The 15,443-nt window shown below is 39.4% G+C and overlaps 1 protein-coding gene across 1 annotated transcript in view; it reads right to left on the bottom strand.

The window, feature by feature from the left end:
* Window positions 1-14,215, bottom strand: part of PAICS (phosphoribosylaminoimidazole carboxylase and phosphoribosylaminoimidazolesuccinocarboxamide synthase) — a 42,164-nt gene extending 27,949 nt beyond the window's left edge. The window contains exons 1-5 of the mRNA XM_076337527.1: window positions 13,813-14,215; window positions 8,851-8,937; window positions 5,023-5,460; window positions 3,917-4,006; window positions 3,099-3,170 (exon numbers count right to left, since the gene is read on the bottom strand). Coding sequence (XP_076193642.1) covers window positions 3,099-3,170; window positions 3,917-4,006; window positions 5,023-5,460; window positions 8,851-8,937; window positions 13,813-14,200 — 1,075 coding nt within the window. The 5' untranslated portion in view covers window positions 14,201-14,215. The remainder of the gene's footprint in view (window positions 1-3,098; window positions 3,171-3,916; window positions 4,007-5,022; window positions 5,461-8,850; window positions 8,938-13,812) is intronic.
* Window positions 14,216-15,443: the final 1,228 nt, after the last annotated feature.

Here is a 15,443-nt window from a genome sequence, read left to right as displayed (position 1 = left end):
CAGTTTCTGGCATGGATAAAACACAGTGGCTCTGTCCGCATTGTTTAGTGAAGCTATAGACAGTTGCCAGCAAATATGCTTAATCTCTACGTTGTGTTTGAAGCATTGCTCATGAGCCCACCACAGCAATGCTGTCGCAGTCTTTCCTTTTACCTGCTCAGACTGATACAAGCTCTGTTCTCTTTTGGCACTCTGTCACTATCGCTATTTATCCTGTTTTCTGGCTCATGAGGCAAGATCAGTAATTTGTCTCCTAATCCTTACTCTCGTGTGCCTTGTATAGTATAAAAGGGGAGTAGGGAATGTCAAAGCTAGGGAATTTTTTTCAGTGTGTGGCCTACGTTCATTCTCCAACAGCTTGCAAAGTTGCTGCTGTCTCTGTCATGCATTTCTATGAGACTGGATACAGACAGCTCTGGATGCACAGTTAGGAGTTTGCGTCTGCAGCCCGAGTATGCCTTGGGCTAAACCAGTCAATAATCAAGAACTTTTGCTTCTGCGCTTCTCTGAAACACTACTTCACACCAGCCCGAGGCATATGTATTAAAACATTGTCTTTTGACTTTATGTCTGTACATTTTAAAATTCCAAGCACGCAGCAGTAAACCTTCAAAAGAAGCCAACATGAGTGCCTGAGTATGTACCGACTTAAGATCTTGACTTTAAACAACCATTTTTTAAAAAGCCCTTGCTTAGGAACGTGTCTTGGCAATGTCATGACTTACTCCACATTTGTCATGAGAGGGACATTGTACAGTATGCAGGGCACCAAAAATCCTAAAAAAACAATGACAAGAAAAGTCATTTGTCTGAAGCAAAATACTTGCTGTAGATACTTTTTAAGAACATCAGGCTACTGGCATTTCTTAGAATCCTGTTTTCATCTCCACTATTGTTTCCCCTGGCACTTCAGATTTAATCAAACACCTATACACAGTCTGTGGTCGTACTGCAAAGTCTGACACATGTGGAATGTACGTGTCCATGGAGTTAAAATTGACTGACTACTGCCTGTGCAAACTGAAGCAATTCGCTCTTCTGAATAGATTTCTGAAATTAACTGTCCTTAAAAGTGATCCCATGAAATAGAAAACATCAGTCAAAATGACTAAATAAGGTTTTATTTCCAGATTGATTTAATATGGGTATCTTTTACCAGAAAAGAGAAAAATTTACAGTGACCCTAGCCTTTCCTAGGCTGCTTTTGCAAAAAGCTAAATGGGTTTTGTGATTGCTGTGATGCTTTTGCACCCTCTGCTGGCCAGTCTGCTGAGAAAGCTACTCCAGGGCAATGCTGCAAGAGAAATTTCAGTAAACTGTTGACAGTCTGTAGAAGAACATGTAAGGATTTATTTACCTCTGTTTTTTCCTTCTCAGGTGGGCATTTGAGCAAATACATGTGGACAGAGGAGAAAAACAATACCATGAAACATCAAATAACTAGGTATTTTCCTGAAACTGGTGCATTTGTCTTTTGACTAATACCATCTTAATTTTTTCCTTACCAGAGTATGGCAAACCATGCCAAAAAATGGCAATTTATAAAGATTTGCAGTGGCAATGATGTTACTGTGGTTAATAACTCAGATCTACGTGTAAGAAGCACATGCACTTCTGAGGGAGCTTGGGCACCTCTGCGCATTTACGCAGCTGCGGTTGCCAGAAAGCAGATGTCTGCCCAGGCTAGCTAGTACATACCTACACAAGTTGACTGCAGAGTACATTAACTCCATGTACTAATTAAGACGATACCCTGATACAAGGTTAACAGAATTTCTAAATTCTTATTTATGTCGAATTTTTTTTCCAATTTTTTTTAAAGGTACATGAGTATGTATATATAAATTATAATTACATGCTTGTTGAGAAAGTTTTCTACAAAAGTTATGTTGAATATGGAGTAGTCCTTAAGAAGTCACATGCTAAAGGCTATCAATTGTCAGACATCTACTGATATCAAAGAACCAATGTAATATGGTTTCCCTGCCTGACTGCCTTTTTCGCTGTTTATCAGCAAGTAAATTTATTAATACAGAGGAACATACATTCTCTTTACTTACCAGTTTCGCACTTTAAATTTATTTGAACTGTCTAGGAAAGGCATGTACCACAATTAGAGAATAAAGGGTCTCCATGATACTGTAATGTAAAAAGTGTGCATCTTTTCTCTGCTTTTATATCATACCTAACTATGTTACCATTAATAACATTAAAGTCTAGGTGCTTTTTACCACCAGTGACAAAATTATTTGAGTCTGTATTGTTCATTTGGGGATGAGGGAAAGAATTTTGGAAGCTGAAACTGCATCTTTTCATGATGGAGTGCTGTGGTTTTGCCTTTTTTTCCCCACAGAAGTTTGAACAGTAGTCTTTAGAGTGGATAGGCTGAGTCAGAGACACTTCTGAAACACTTGCTATTTTAATCTTTCTCCACAAAATCAGATTGCAATTAGAACTACCCAGAAACAAACAAAATATGCAGTTAAAATACACATATTTGACAAGGTAATGGTAACCAAGGTAAGCTATAGGTGTCTAAAACCTACACTTATCCTAAAGGAATGTTAAAGTGTCAAAAATGAGTACTCTGAACTTTACTAGAAGTATTCAATTAACTTTATCTTAAATAACTTGTTTGGAAGATTGCAATCCAAAAAGTTACAATATTATGTAGCTGCAGGCAGTTGAAAACTATGTCAGATGACAGTTTAATGGCACTGCTGAATCTATGTATTGTTACAGTGTCTTACTACTGTTCGTGTATAGGTAGTAATTTTACTTGTCGATGGGGAGAAATGGAATTTGACGCATTTTACAAGTAGTTTTAATTGGATCCCACAAAGTACTATTTATGATTTCTTATATTTTTTGTCTCTCTCAAAATGAGATCCCTATAGGCAATGCACTTTTCATGACAATCTGTTTTCCCCTAATGAATGCTTCAAATGCCTACGGTGATCTGGTAAAAGGTCAGTTATATATTTCTTTGTTAGTAAATTTAAATTAATAAATGTAATTGCTCTTGAATGGTAAAACAAGAATACTACTGTCCAGTATACCTCAAATTACCTCTCATGATCAACCATGGCTTTATTTACTTGTCATAGCTGTTTCTTTCGTTACATGCAGAGCTGCCAGATTCTCTGGAGTAGTATTTACAGTAACATCATCTGTCAGAAGATTTTTAATTTGACATTAAAATCTTTCAAGTTCACGTTAGACCATTTTAAATTCTGTAAGACTACTCCTTAACGCCTAATTTAGACCATATTCTGCTTCATGCTACTGAAAGAGATCATGAGGTCCTCTGTTGTGGACAGTCAAGCCCATTAGCCTTCGAGACTTAGCCGAATGTTAAATTCCCACTTCCCCTGAAAGTTATGCTTTCAGGTGTAAACCATGTTTCTTTATAAAGAGTGTATGACCTTCATATTCAGTGCTAGTAGTGATACTCTTAAATGAAGTTTTCATTCCCTGACATGAGCATTTACACAATTATATTAAATACTGATCACATTATATTGTTAAAAATAGAATGCTGTATTAGTTTATGCACAGGAGACTGAACAGTTCTAATCCTTGGGAAGACATAGTTTAAGTAAAAGTAAATGCAGTAATACATTGCACTCAACTTCCTTAGACCAATAGTTTCTTCTTCTTTACATCTTGGGTCATGAATCTTTGGAACGATTACTTACTAGACTGTTTTTATCAAATTTAGCAGAGCACTGTAAATGTGCACGTGTGCCTGTATTTATTGAAAGTATGGTTATCACTATGACGTTACCTGCTGCTTCAAAGTTTTTTAGGCCTCTGCATTTTCTAACCATCATTACAATGTGGGCTTATTTTAGAAAGCCATCTTAACTTACTAAATTTAGGGATTTATATAAAAATAGAAGACTTTTCAGTTTACCTGAGTCAGAAACTTTCTTTATATCTGCAACCCGTAGGTCTTCTGACATATTACTAACAGAGTCCTCTTCACCTGTGTCTCCAGGCATTTCTGCGTAAATAATGCTATGTTAATTAGGGCACCGCATTTGTGTACTACATAAGAACAGCTGTGCTGTGTCAAATCAAAAGATCCGTCCAACCTAGGATGCTCTTTATGCCAGCAGGCAGTAGCAGATGCATTAGCAAAGAGCCTAGAAACAGCAACTGAAGAGTGAATCTTCGCCCAAAATGCTCTCGTAGTTTTCAGCCAGAGACTGTCTTTGTGTTCTATTTTTCTCGACTTCTTCCATTACTTTACTAACTTCTAGTCTTACATTTGGCCACCGTAATATCATCCCCTGTGTAGGATTCTTACTGTGTAATAAAGAGGTTTATGTTTAATTCTGTTCTTAAACAACAGGCCTGTTTCTGGTTGTACATACCAATAAAAAATGTTTTAACTCCTGGGTAGTGTAGGTTCATCAGTCTACTCTAATTCTGCATTAATCCATCCATTACCAAGTTATTCGTCAATAACCACACAAAAATAAAGGCAAGCTCTGCCAGCATTCCTGGTGCTACTCTTGGTGCTGTTTGGAGTCTTGCTCCAAAAGCCAGTAAAACTGGGCCACTGGGGACCATAAGAGAAAGACAGTTTAATTGTTAAGTTTTTAACCAATGTCTATAACTACAGACTTCTTTTGCTCAATGTCTTCATTTTTCCAGTAACACAGTCTGACCATCTCTCTCATCCATTTTTTTAATCTAAGCTAGAAACACGTCTCTTCTGCCATGATTTTGACTGGAATGGTCTCTCTCTATCACTTTATCTTATCCTATGTCTTCATCTTTTTTTCCTCTTTTTGTTTCTTAATTCTATTAAAAAAAGAATCAATCTATCTGAAAGATTACCTTATAATGTAAAGTGAACAACTGGGCAAAATAGTAAATTTCCATTCAGTGTTTCCGCCCGCCCCCAGCAAATTGGTTAATCTAGCTGGTTGCTTTTTTTTCGTTCTTTCAAGGTGTCTCTAGTGCTGGAAAACTAAAAATTTTAAATGATATATGCGTAGCTGAAGTACTTACCTATGGAGTCCTTTTCTGATTTTGCTTCTGTCCATTCTGGAGGCCTCTCACTTTCATCATTATCTGATTTACTTGCTTGTTCCATGGTGCTGTGCCCCAGAATAGCATCCAGTTCATTAAAAAATTTCATACTTTTACTTGTACTCCCTGAGTCTTGGGCACTTTTTACACTCTTGTATTCATGTTTCAGATTTTTGTATTTTGTCCTGCACTGCTTCCAGTCCCTGTCAATTCCGAACTTTTGAAGTCTAGCAGCAACCTGTTCAAATATTCTTTTATTTCTCACTGTCCCCTCCAGTTGTTGCTGGATATTTTTGTCTGACCATATGCGTATCAAAGCTCTGACTTCATTAACAGTCCAGTGTTTTCCTCCTTCATTTGCTACTGTTGGAATAAAAGCCGGTGTTTTGGAAGCCTCTATTGCTGACGTTGGATTACCTGCATCGTGTGGGGTAGGGGAGAGACACAGATACGGGTTACCTGCATTGCGTGGTTGGGGTGGGGAAAGGACAGAGAATGAGAATGAAGTATGCCGTTTCCTCATGACTTGTCTCTCCAGAGAAAGATGGAGCAGAGGTGACATTAAAATCAAGCTATTGGTTATTTATTTGTCAGCATTTTTGTTAATTCTGACATCATTTTTGCCTTCTCTTGAAAATTGATATTAAGATAGCGCATGTACATTTAATTAATCTAAGAGGAACATTTCTTTCTTCTGTGCCCTAATACACTGAACTTTTACTTGTAACACCTTTGAGAATAACCCATGAGCTGTTGTGTCCTTCAGACATTAGAGAGGAGAAGAGTGCTGTTTGGAAGATACAAAGTGCTGCGTTAGCACAATAATAAATTGGGCCCTGAGTCACTGACACTAGTATAAAGACTTAACTTTCTGCATTCATGCCATACTTTCGGTTTTACATGCATGGAGAGCTTTAAACCTGGTAAGGATCTGAAGAATCTCATCCTTAACTCTTAACCAAGCCCGCCTTTTGTGGGGAGCTGAGGAAGGAAGACTTTTGCCTTAAGTCACACAAGAACATTTGTGTGATAACGAACCCAGTTCTCATGCTACAGAACCTCCCCCTTTCTCAGTGCAGGTCAATATAAACATTAATATTTGAATAATCAAAAATATTTGGGTTTTTTTGTAAAAAAAGTTTTGAGTTATCTTACTCTGCAGAACTAATATTTTTTTTTATTTTCTCCAGTCTTCAACTTTATTTTTTAATATTAGGAGTTAAAGGATGCCATGCAATTACTTAAAACACTGAAGTATGATCTCTTGCACTTTTTTAATGTTTCCTTGTTTCTAATTATGAATTTCCTTTCAGACTTCATTTTGATTATCAAATTAGTTTGGAAAGTGGTTTCTCATGCATTTTCTAAATCTTTGCAAAAATAAATATTTTTTTTAAAAAAACACAATTCCAGTGCTTTATCACAGAGAGCAAATACAAAAGTGCACAGTAACTGACAGTTTTCTGCAATCATACTGAAGTGATAAATGCCTTTGCAAGTGTCTTATTCTAAAAGGGCAAGCCAGCTTACAGGGGTTGGATACTTTATAGTCACTGAGCTTTGTGTGACGGCAAACATACCTGACCGTTGCTTGCACATACAGCTTCAGCGGAGCATACTTGTGTATAATAACCTGTTTGGGGACAAACTTGTCCTAAGTAGAGGCATTCTTTGCTAGTCTCTGTAATTCGTTCTAGTTGTGAAAAAACTGTACTAACAGATACCAATTTTTTCCCTGTTAGTCCTGTGTTAATCAGACCTCTGCAGCAGCCAGCTCACTGATATGTTGTTGAGGGTAATTTTCAGGTGACATATCAATTACGTTTTCTTCATTTCTTCCTGAGGGAGTGAAAGAAAACGCCTGTTTACAGGTGAATGCAACCGTAGGAATTGCCACGGTTGACAGCTGCCAGCATCAGATAGGCTTGATGTAGTCTCTGCTAAGTGTTAGCAGAAGTATTTCGACTATCTGTATTTCCAGAGTGGTTCATTCTTCACTACCAGAGTGCGCCACAGAGACCAGAGAAAAAAGGCACAGGTGAAGAAAAGAGGAATAAGAATGCGGAAGGTGCTCCCTGCACTTCCCAGCCAAAGCCATAGAGTATGGGGCAAGCTGGGAGGGATAAGGTTTCTTTAGTTCTTGTGTAGACCAGTATTTCTCACTAGTAAGTTCATTTGCAACTGAGCTCACTTTCGGTTGTGGAAATGAGTTCAAATGAGTTCTAGTGACTTGGTGCATTGCTCATTCATTCTGCTGTACGCAGACTGGAAAACGGTGGCTTTGTTTGTTCCTCATTCCCTTTAAAAAGCATTGTGATGCAAAATATCTTACCCACAAGCACCACTTTGAAACAAAGTTGTTACGGCCACTGAAAATTTTCCTTATGTTTCAAATGTATTCTAGCTCTAATTTGTTTAAAAAAAATTGTTCAGACAGGATATACATTATTTTTTGATCTGCAAGATGTGTTTATGCCATATTTGATTTTTTCCTAAGATTTGTCAAAATGAGAAATCTGCTGAAATGAAACCAAAATATTAAGCAATATAGATACAAAGGGCTCAAAATTTTTCTTTCAGTGGTGTCTGAAATAGTGCCTGAAATCTAAAGACTAAGAGAGGCACTAGGGAAGACATTTTAGTATCAGTACATACTCCAGAGCCCATGCAATTGAATTTATTTTGCTGGCTTTGTAGAAAGCAGCTTTCTCAGAATTGAAGATTTTTTAGCAGGTGAAATGAATCCGCTTGGCAATGTGTTGCAAGAGCACTGAGTAACACAGACATATTACTGTAAAATTTGATTCAGGTACTTACTGCAAGAAAGTTTTGTTTATATGTATGTGCATATAATTCCATGTGAGATACTTGTCTATTCCTTAATTTCTTGTTATGCCAGGCAAGAGGGGTGTAGTGTGTAACATAAAAGCCGTAGGTTTAGCTGGGGCCTTGTTTTCTCCCTGAATACGGCGCCTTGGAGATTCTGCAGTGAAAGTTGTTGTAACCGGACTGGGATGTATGCTAGGGCACAGAGGGTATGTAAAAAATGGAAAGAGCACGTAGGAAATTCAGGACAGTGCTGCTGTTCATCCAGGCAAGGAATCAGCTCATCGGCTGCCTAATTCTGCCTAAAATGTGTTCAGGTTTCTCCCTTCCCTTTAGCAGCCCTTCCAAGGGGCTCACACCTAGGATTTTCTCCCTCTTTCTGGCTTGCCAGATTTGTGCCTTTGCTCTGTAATGACTTTCCTGAGCAAAACTACTATAGTAGGATGGTTTCCGGATGAGTTGTTGTATGGTTGGTTGGACTAAAGCATTGCTGACTACCCCTTGCTTGGAGAGAGGATACAGCTGCTTTGAAGACCACTCCAAATCTGGATTGCTCAGTGGGACAGGTCTGACCTCTGCCTCTCTCTCCTGGCTCAGGCCATCACTCATGCTGCTTTAAGCAGAAATCACAGGAGTTGGAGAAAATCCGCAAGTTGACATGGGTATCACACACTACTATTTGGCATACTTTCCACTAGCATTTAACAAAATTAAATGGCTAATGTGATTAAGCTATAGCATGGGATGTGTTTTGAATGTGAACGGTGGTCATGCAGGAGTTACATCATATACAGTGGTGAGTATCTAGTGATGCATGAGACTGCTGAGTGCTAAAACTGGGAAGGAGACGGTGCAAAGGTGTGGCTATTTTAAAGCTGTGTTGATCAGAAACAGAATGACGGCGTACTCAAGCTATCAGAAGGTGCTCTGACAGCCATGCTGCTTTTTAGTTTTTGATCTCTCTGCACCATCATACTATACCTAGTTGAACTGGTCTGACATGTGACATAAAAAGTAGTGGATCTCCTGGAGCATCCTCATCATCTTCTAAAGAAACTGATATTTCACCTGGGAAGGAAAAAGTTTTTAGATGAAAAATAGGTATGGACTAAATTAGCTTAAATTAGTTGAAGTGAAAATGTCCATACACAATGAGAAGATTATTAACTTTGTAACCTCCACCCTTAATTTGTATTTAAATTAGATTTAAAATTCATTTGCCTTGTCCCCATAAGGGGACACAAGTTATAGGAGGCAAATTAAATTATTTTATATCTTGCATATGAAGCCTGTTTGAAACGTATTTTAAAATTCTTGTAGAAACCGACTTGATTCTAGTGACTTGTATCCTTTTCTGACTCTCAGTATTTGGGGCGGATAGCACATTAAAAGTATAGTTTGAAAGTAGATAATGAAAATAAGAGACATACAAATAAAAGTGGACTTTGCACATGGATTCAGATAACCACAAATCCATTTATATAACAAAAAAAGAAACTCCAAGTAGAGTATTTAGAGAAGAGTATGAAGAAAACAAGTGTGTTCTGCAAAGAGTCCTGGAAATCCATGGAATTCTTTAATGGCACAGGGAAAGTGGGAAAGTATTGTGACTAGAGAACCAATGTATTTCTAGCCGACAGGATTCAGTCTAGCTTTTTACAGTGTAGCATTCCAACATTTGTTTAAAAAGCAGTATTACAGCAATTGCTAGGTAAGTTTGGAGAGCAGCATATGTAAGTCAGGTTCTGAATCAGCTTAATTTTCACAGAGGACAGACTTTTTAAAGTTGTTCTATGGTAATATGCTGTATTCAACGTACCACGTTGACAGGAGGTTTGAAATGTTGATTCACTTGGACGGGGAGTGAGCTGCTGCCAGCTCCAGCCAGGCAGGTCACACAGATCAAAGCTACCTGTTCAAAGGTACTGCGGTACTTCCTCACGGGGAGCAGTAACGAGGTGCGGTTAGGATGCAACCTGGTATCCCTGACGTACGTGAAACTGAAAACTGCGTTTGGATTCATTTGAAAACATTATCCCAAATCCCCCTGACTTTCAGCAAGGCTCAGAATGACTCATAGATGTAGTGGCCTGATCTCTGACTGCTCCCAGCTGTCCGCCTTCCTTCTCTGGCAGGAGCTGCTACCCCCTGCGGCCGGGCTGACGGAGGAAAAGGTGTGCTCATGCCTCCACCTCTAGTGCCGGGCTGGCGTTTTATCCGCTTAAGAGCTGCAAAGCAAACTGCGGAAAGGGGAAATAAATTCTCTCTTGGAAGGCTGCCGAGTGTGCCATGGGTACTAGGATAAGCAAGCTTAATTACATTGTAATATTAAAAAGAAGCAATTTATTATTTTAAGTAAATAAGAACAGTTAACACAAAAAGATGTTAGAATATTTGATGGGGGGGGGAAAAAGCATCTGATGAGCAAAAAAAGTACTCAATAAAAGTACTGCGTACTTATTAAAAAAAAAGTATATAAAATACTTGTCAATGACATGTTTGATGTTAAAGTCCAGACATGGAAAACTATGTATGAGTGGCATTTTCAAGTCCGCATTTCTGAAGGATCTTTTTGCATTTCTAGTAGCTGTCTGAGTTTTGTACATGTGATAATATTGTCATTGCTGATGCATTTCTGCTCAGACTTGATAATTTTTCTGCATTTGCTGTGGTAAAGTGAAAGGCAAGGAAAGTGGCCAATGCGTCAGTATTTAAACATAAAGAGAGAAGTATAAAAGAGCGTAAGTAACATAACATGAATTACTAAGTGAGCTTTACTTTTGTAAATCATGTACTCGATTTATTAATACTTGATTTAACTTGAAACAATCAAAACTGGTTAACAAAATGGGAAGGTCATTCATTTGAACTCTAATGAATGATACCATTTTTCATAGTGCACCGTCATGCTACATGGATTTTCTTGGTTGTTGATTACTGGGATAATACACAGACTAAATTTTAAGAGAAGTGAACATGTTGAGTTGTGTCTTTTTTAATGACTGTTTAAGCTACAACTCTGTGTTTGCCTCTGAAAACATGTATTTTGGGAGGACAACATGAACATCTCTGGCTTGCACTGCTGTATGTGCTTATGCAAGAAGTGTCATCTTTCCACGAACGAGCCAGGAATTGGTGTGTGTGTTGCTACCAAGTTTGTCCCGAGATACCTCTCTCTTAGATTTGATTGTCATTTTTAGTATTAGTTTCTTCAATTACACTTTCAAAAGAAAACTGATTTTACAAGATATGAAGAAAAAACTCAGGCAAACACTATAGAAATACCATTCAGTCCCATAAAAGTAGTCTCTTTTTTCCTTCCTTTCCCTTCCTCCCCCTCCCCAGCAATCTCCCAGTAGTTGAGATAATCAAGCAAATCAAACACAAAGACGTGCTTTGTAGCTTTACATTAAGGATGGATATGAATATTTAGACTGAGGCTAAGCAGAATGGTAAAAATACAGTAATTTCTTCAGGAGCATGCCCTGTCCCTTGTCATGCTTTTTAAACAAAACAAATTAGTATAGCTACTAGGTTCTTAAAATAAAGTAAGGCGTGCACGGTGGACAGTATTATTTGGCACAGGTTTGAGTTTGTTGATAGCATTTTGTTCTTTCTACCCAAGTCACAAGCCTATAGACAGACTTGGTTCCTCCAGCTCTGTCAAAATGAGGCTTCTCGGCCTCTTTTTAAAGAGGGGAGGGACCATTTTCCCCTCCTCTCCTGTAAGGCTCTGTGGTTGAAAGGGAGAAGCCCAGGAGGGGGCCCGCAGGGACGCAGCTGTACTTTGGTCTGTTTGCCTTACGGAGGAGGACGCCCACGTTAAAGCAGTCCCCTTCCTCCCGCAGGCCGTGGGGGACCAGCCAGGTTCACGGCCGGGGCAGGGGCAGCGGGCTGCCTTCGCCTGTGCGGGGAACCGCCTTTCCTTCTTGTGGGAGCGACACCGCCAGATCTGCCCCCACAAAAGAACTCGTGAGCATCAGCTGCGGAGCCAGAGATGCCATTTTAGCCTTGCAAGTGCCCTTCGAAGTCCTGAGCTGGGCAGCCTCCCCTGAGCAGGCGTTGCAACTCCGACTGCAGTCGGAAAAGGACTGGGCCTCTAGTACGGCCTTACTTGCTTGACTTGTATTCTTAAATGAGGAAAGTTGATGCTCTCACAGCTGTTCTCTCTGCCCCTTGTTATGGATGTATGCATTCTGCATAGCTGCAGGACACGTTTCTATCTCAGTGTCTTTTCTTTGTAGCTGAATTATGGTTGTTGTGGGAACCTTTGCATTTAAATTCTTACCACTAGTGTTGCATTTTATTACAGTTAGTTGCATTTAATTTGTTTATCCATAAAACTTGTTTGTTTTTTTACTTTAAGGGAGTAACAGAAATGCTTGTGCATTTAAGAGATATATTTAATTATATCACCTTTAAAACCAGACTGTCCTAATGCTTCAAAATGAGGTGTGTCTCACCCAGGGGTAATTTTTTTTTTATATTCCAGTTTGGGATTTGCAACTGAAATTAACCTTTTCTGATTTAAACTTGCTAGAGGTCTAGGGCAGATGAGAATTAGGATTAACAGTTGGTGCAAACTACATCAAAACACAGAGGGTAATCTAAGGGCAGATCCTCAGATGAAGGACACTATCTTAGTTTTCACGTAGTCCTCAGAAGTGTAACAGCTTGTATTAGCCTCAGTTCTGCAAGTTTAAAAATAAAAATGGATTGCAATACACAGTGCAGAGAGCACACGTTAGAATATTGTAAAATTGCCATTTTAACTTAAAAGTGACTTTGACAGATTAGAGGTTTTCTGCTAGTGCCGACAAATTAAGGTCAAGCGTTTTGTTACGGTAAACAATGACAAGAAAAATGGCAATTTCTTTTCCTCAGACCTGTAAAAGAGCATTGTAGAGAGAGACGCAGAAGGGTGCAAGGGCAAGCTAGATGTCCAGCTCCTTTCTGTGCCTTTGGCAATCTCCCCTGATACTAATGTTGAGTTTTTTGTTTTCTTAAAGATTCACAATCTTAATTAATGTAAATTGCCACATCCTGTGGGAAGAAACAGCTAAGCTTTGCATTTCTCTTTTTTTTAGCCATCTTATTTTGGTACTTATAACTATTATTGGGGCTTATGCTTTAGTGACATTTAGGATGTGACAAGGAGATTTGAGTCATGTCAAATAGCAGATTGACCCTAATGAAATGTTAAGCACAGCTTAAATGCGTATGTAGAGAGGGTTGAATAAAACAAGAGATGCAAATGATTTGGTAAAAAACCCTTCAGAATAAAAGCAGTTGTATTCATTTGGTTTGCCTCAAAATAGTCTGATAAACATGATTTTTACTTTCCCCACTGCATTACAATTTTTAATGAGACGTTGTTAAACATCCCTCTGTTTCTCAAATATTCAATTTGAATTGCTTACAAAATAATTTAATTTACCTTTAGTCATCATACCTAAATGTTCAGTTACAGAGAAATAAGAATAAAAATCCTAAATTTCACTTGTATCACAAATAACGATTTTTTTTAAAAATCATGACAGTTTCAACCTTTACTTTTATCTTTCTTTAAGTTTACATCTGAATTGGAGCTCTACAAAACCTGCTTCCAAAGTACTGCAAACGAATGTCAAAGGGAAAGAAAACAGCTTTTCTCAATTTAACGTTTCAACCCAGTGCAGGAGCCTTGACACCAGTGAGTACTCACCGAGGCTGCAATACAAGCAGTTAGCATAATTTTGCTAGAATTACGCTGTATTTACAGACTTCGACACTGGTGGGTGCTAACATTTTATTCCCCTGCGCAAGGAGTGCATCAAGTCAGTTCTAACAGCGCTGTTGGGGCTGCGCAACCTCCGCTTCGGCTCGAGCAAACTCAGGCTTCGGTTTTGTTCCCTTTGGTTTTTAAGCAAAGAGAGAAAAATAGAAGCAAAAACAGTTTTTTACCTTGCGTGCTCTCTGTTGTGGGGCTTGTGTTCAGCTGCGTCTCAGTCGCAGAACACCTGCCGTTTTCTTCTGCTGTTAATTGTGTGACAGGTTCATATCGCAATATGGCATCCAGATCATGGAAAAACTTCATGGTTTTAGTGACATCCCCAGAGTTGTGGGCATATTTAACCGTTCTGTATTCATACTTCAGATTTTTATACTTTGCACGGCACTGTTTCCAATCCCTGCAAACTCCTAACTCCTGCAACCTTTTAGCAATGTAGATAAATATTCCTTTATTCCTCAGGGTGCCGTGGAGTTGCTTTCTGATATTTTTTTCTGACCAGACGCTTAACAAGGCTTTAACCTCCTCCTCAGTCCAGTGCTTCCCTGCTCCACTCTCCATGTTGAAAGTGACCTGGAAATGATTCACTATTTCTAGCCAAGATTTTGTTTCCTAGGAAACCAGACGGCTGGTTGTCAGTAAGCTCCGCCGAGATGAAAGGATCTAGTTTTACTGGCTCAAGCTGCCTGAGGGGAGTAACTTGAGAAACTGCCAAATAAGCAGGCTCGGTGTTAGAGGCAGGCGAATAAAGCAGCTCGGGCGGGAGCGCTGCCCGGGGCGGGGGGGCGGCGGCGGCGGGCTCTGCGGGGAGGGAGTGAGGCGGCCCCCTGCCAGGCGGGGTGGCGGCCCCCTGCCAGGCGGGGAACCAGCCCGGCAGCGCCTGCATGTGCTTGATTTAACCCTTCTCGCGGAAAAGGGCTTCGGTACGGGCGCTGGGGTGTAACGGGGGGGAGGGGGGGGGAGAGCCGCGCTATCTTGTTCCTTTAAAAAAAGGAAAAAAGGGCACAAAACCACCCAGCACCCAAACCCCTGCCCGCCCTTTGCTGGGGTGAAGCTGGGTGGGCATCCCGGCAGCTCCTGTCTCCCGTGGGGCTCAGCCTTCCAAACAAGTTGCAGTAGTTGATACGATAGTAACGTGGATAGGGCCATCCTACTTCACATTTGCTTGTCCGTGTAGTATTTGGTTTTGAATTGATGGTCATATATACACATTTTTAGCTCTAATATTCGTTGGTTATTAGTGATGTTTTAATAAAAAGCTTGCATACTTAAAAATCTCACTAAATTGGTAAAACTGTGTAAGCTTTGTGGTAATGAAATTGAGCTTCCTTTTCTTTCATTAGCTCTACATAAAAGATGTAATCGAACGACTTGAAAGGCCTTTCCTTCAGGATGTTCCCTTTCCTCTTTCTGGCTATTGATTTCGTTGATGTTTAAAGGGACAGTGTCAGTACTTAAATGGAAATTGCATGTAATACTAACATTTGAATTCAAAGTTGCTGAATGCAGTATATCAACCCTCAGGGTTTACTACCAGTCTTCCTGAGTTAAAATAAATGCGTTTAAGAATATCCTCATCTCTGATTTCTCTCTGGAGGATCATCTGTGTCAATGACAGGGTAAATTCGTTCAGATATGTGTGAAGTTGGTTTGGTTTGGTTTTCTGTAAGCAAATGTTCTTTAAAATTTTGCTTTACGTGCAACTGGGGCTAGTGACCAATAAAGGGATTTTAGGAATTGGAGAAAACTTGTAATGAGCATGGTCAGTTGTAGATTAGCGTCCATTCTGTAGATGTTTTTGTGC

Source organism: Aptenodytes patagonicus, chromosome 4 (genome assembly GCF_965638725.1).
Source record: "Aptenodytes patagonicus chromosome 4, bAptPat1.pri.cur, whole genome shotgun sequence".
Lineage (NCBI taxonomy): Eukaryota > Metazoa > Chordata > Aves > Sphenisciformes > Spheniscidae > Aptenodytes > Aptenodytes patagonicus.
Note: the sequence above shows the minus strand (reverse complement) of the source record. Positions and strands in the feature narration are given on the sequence as shown.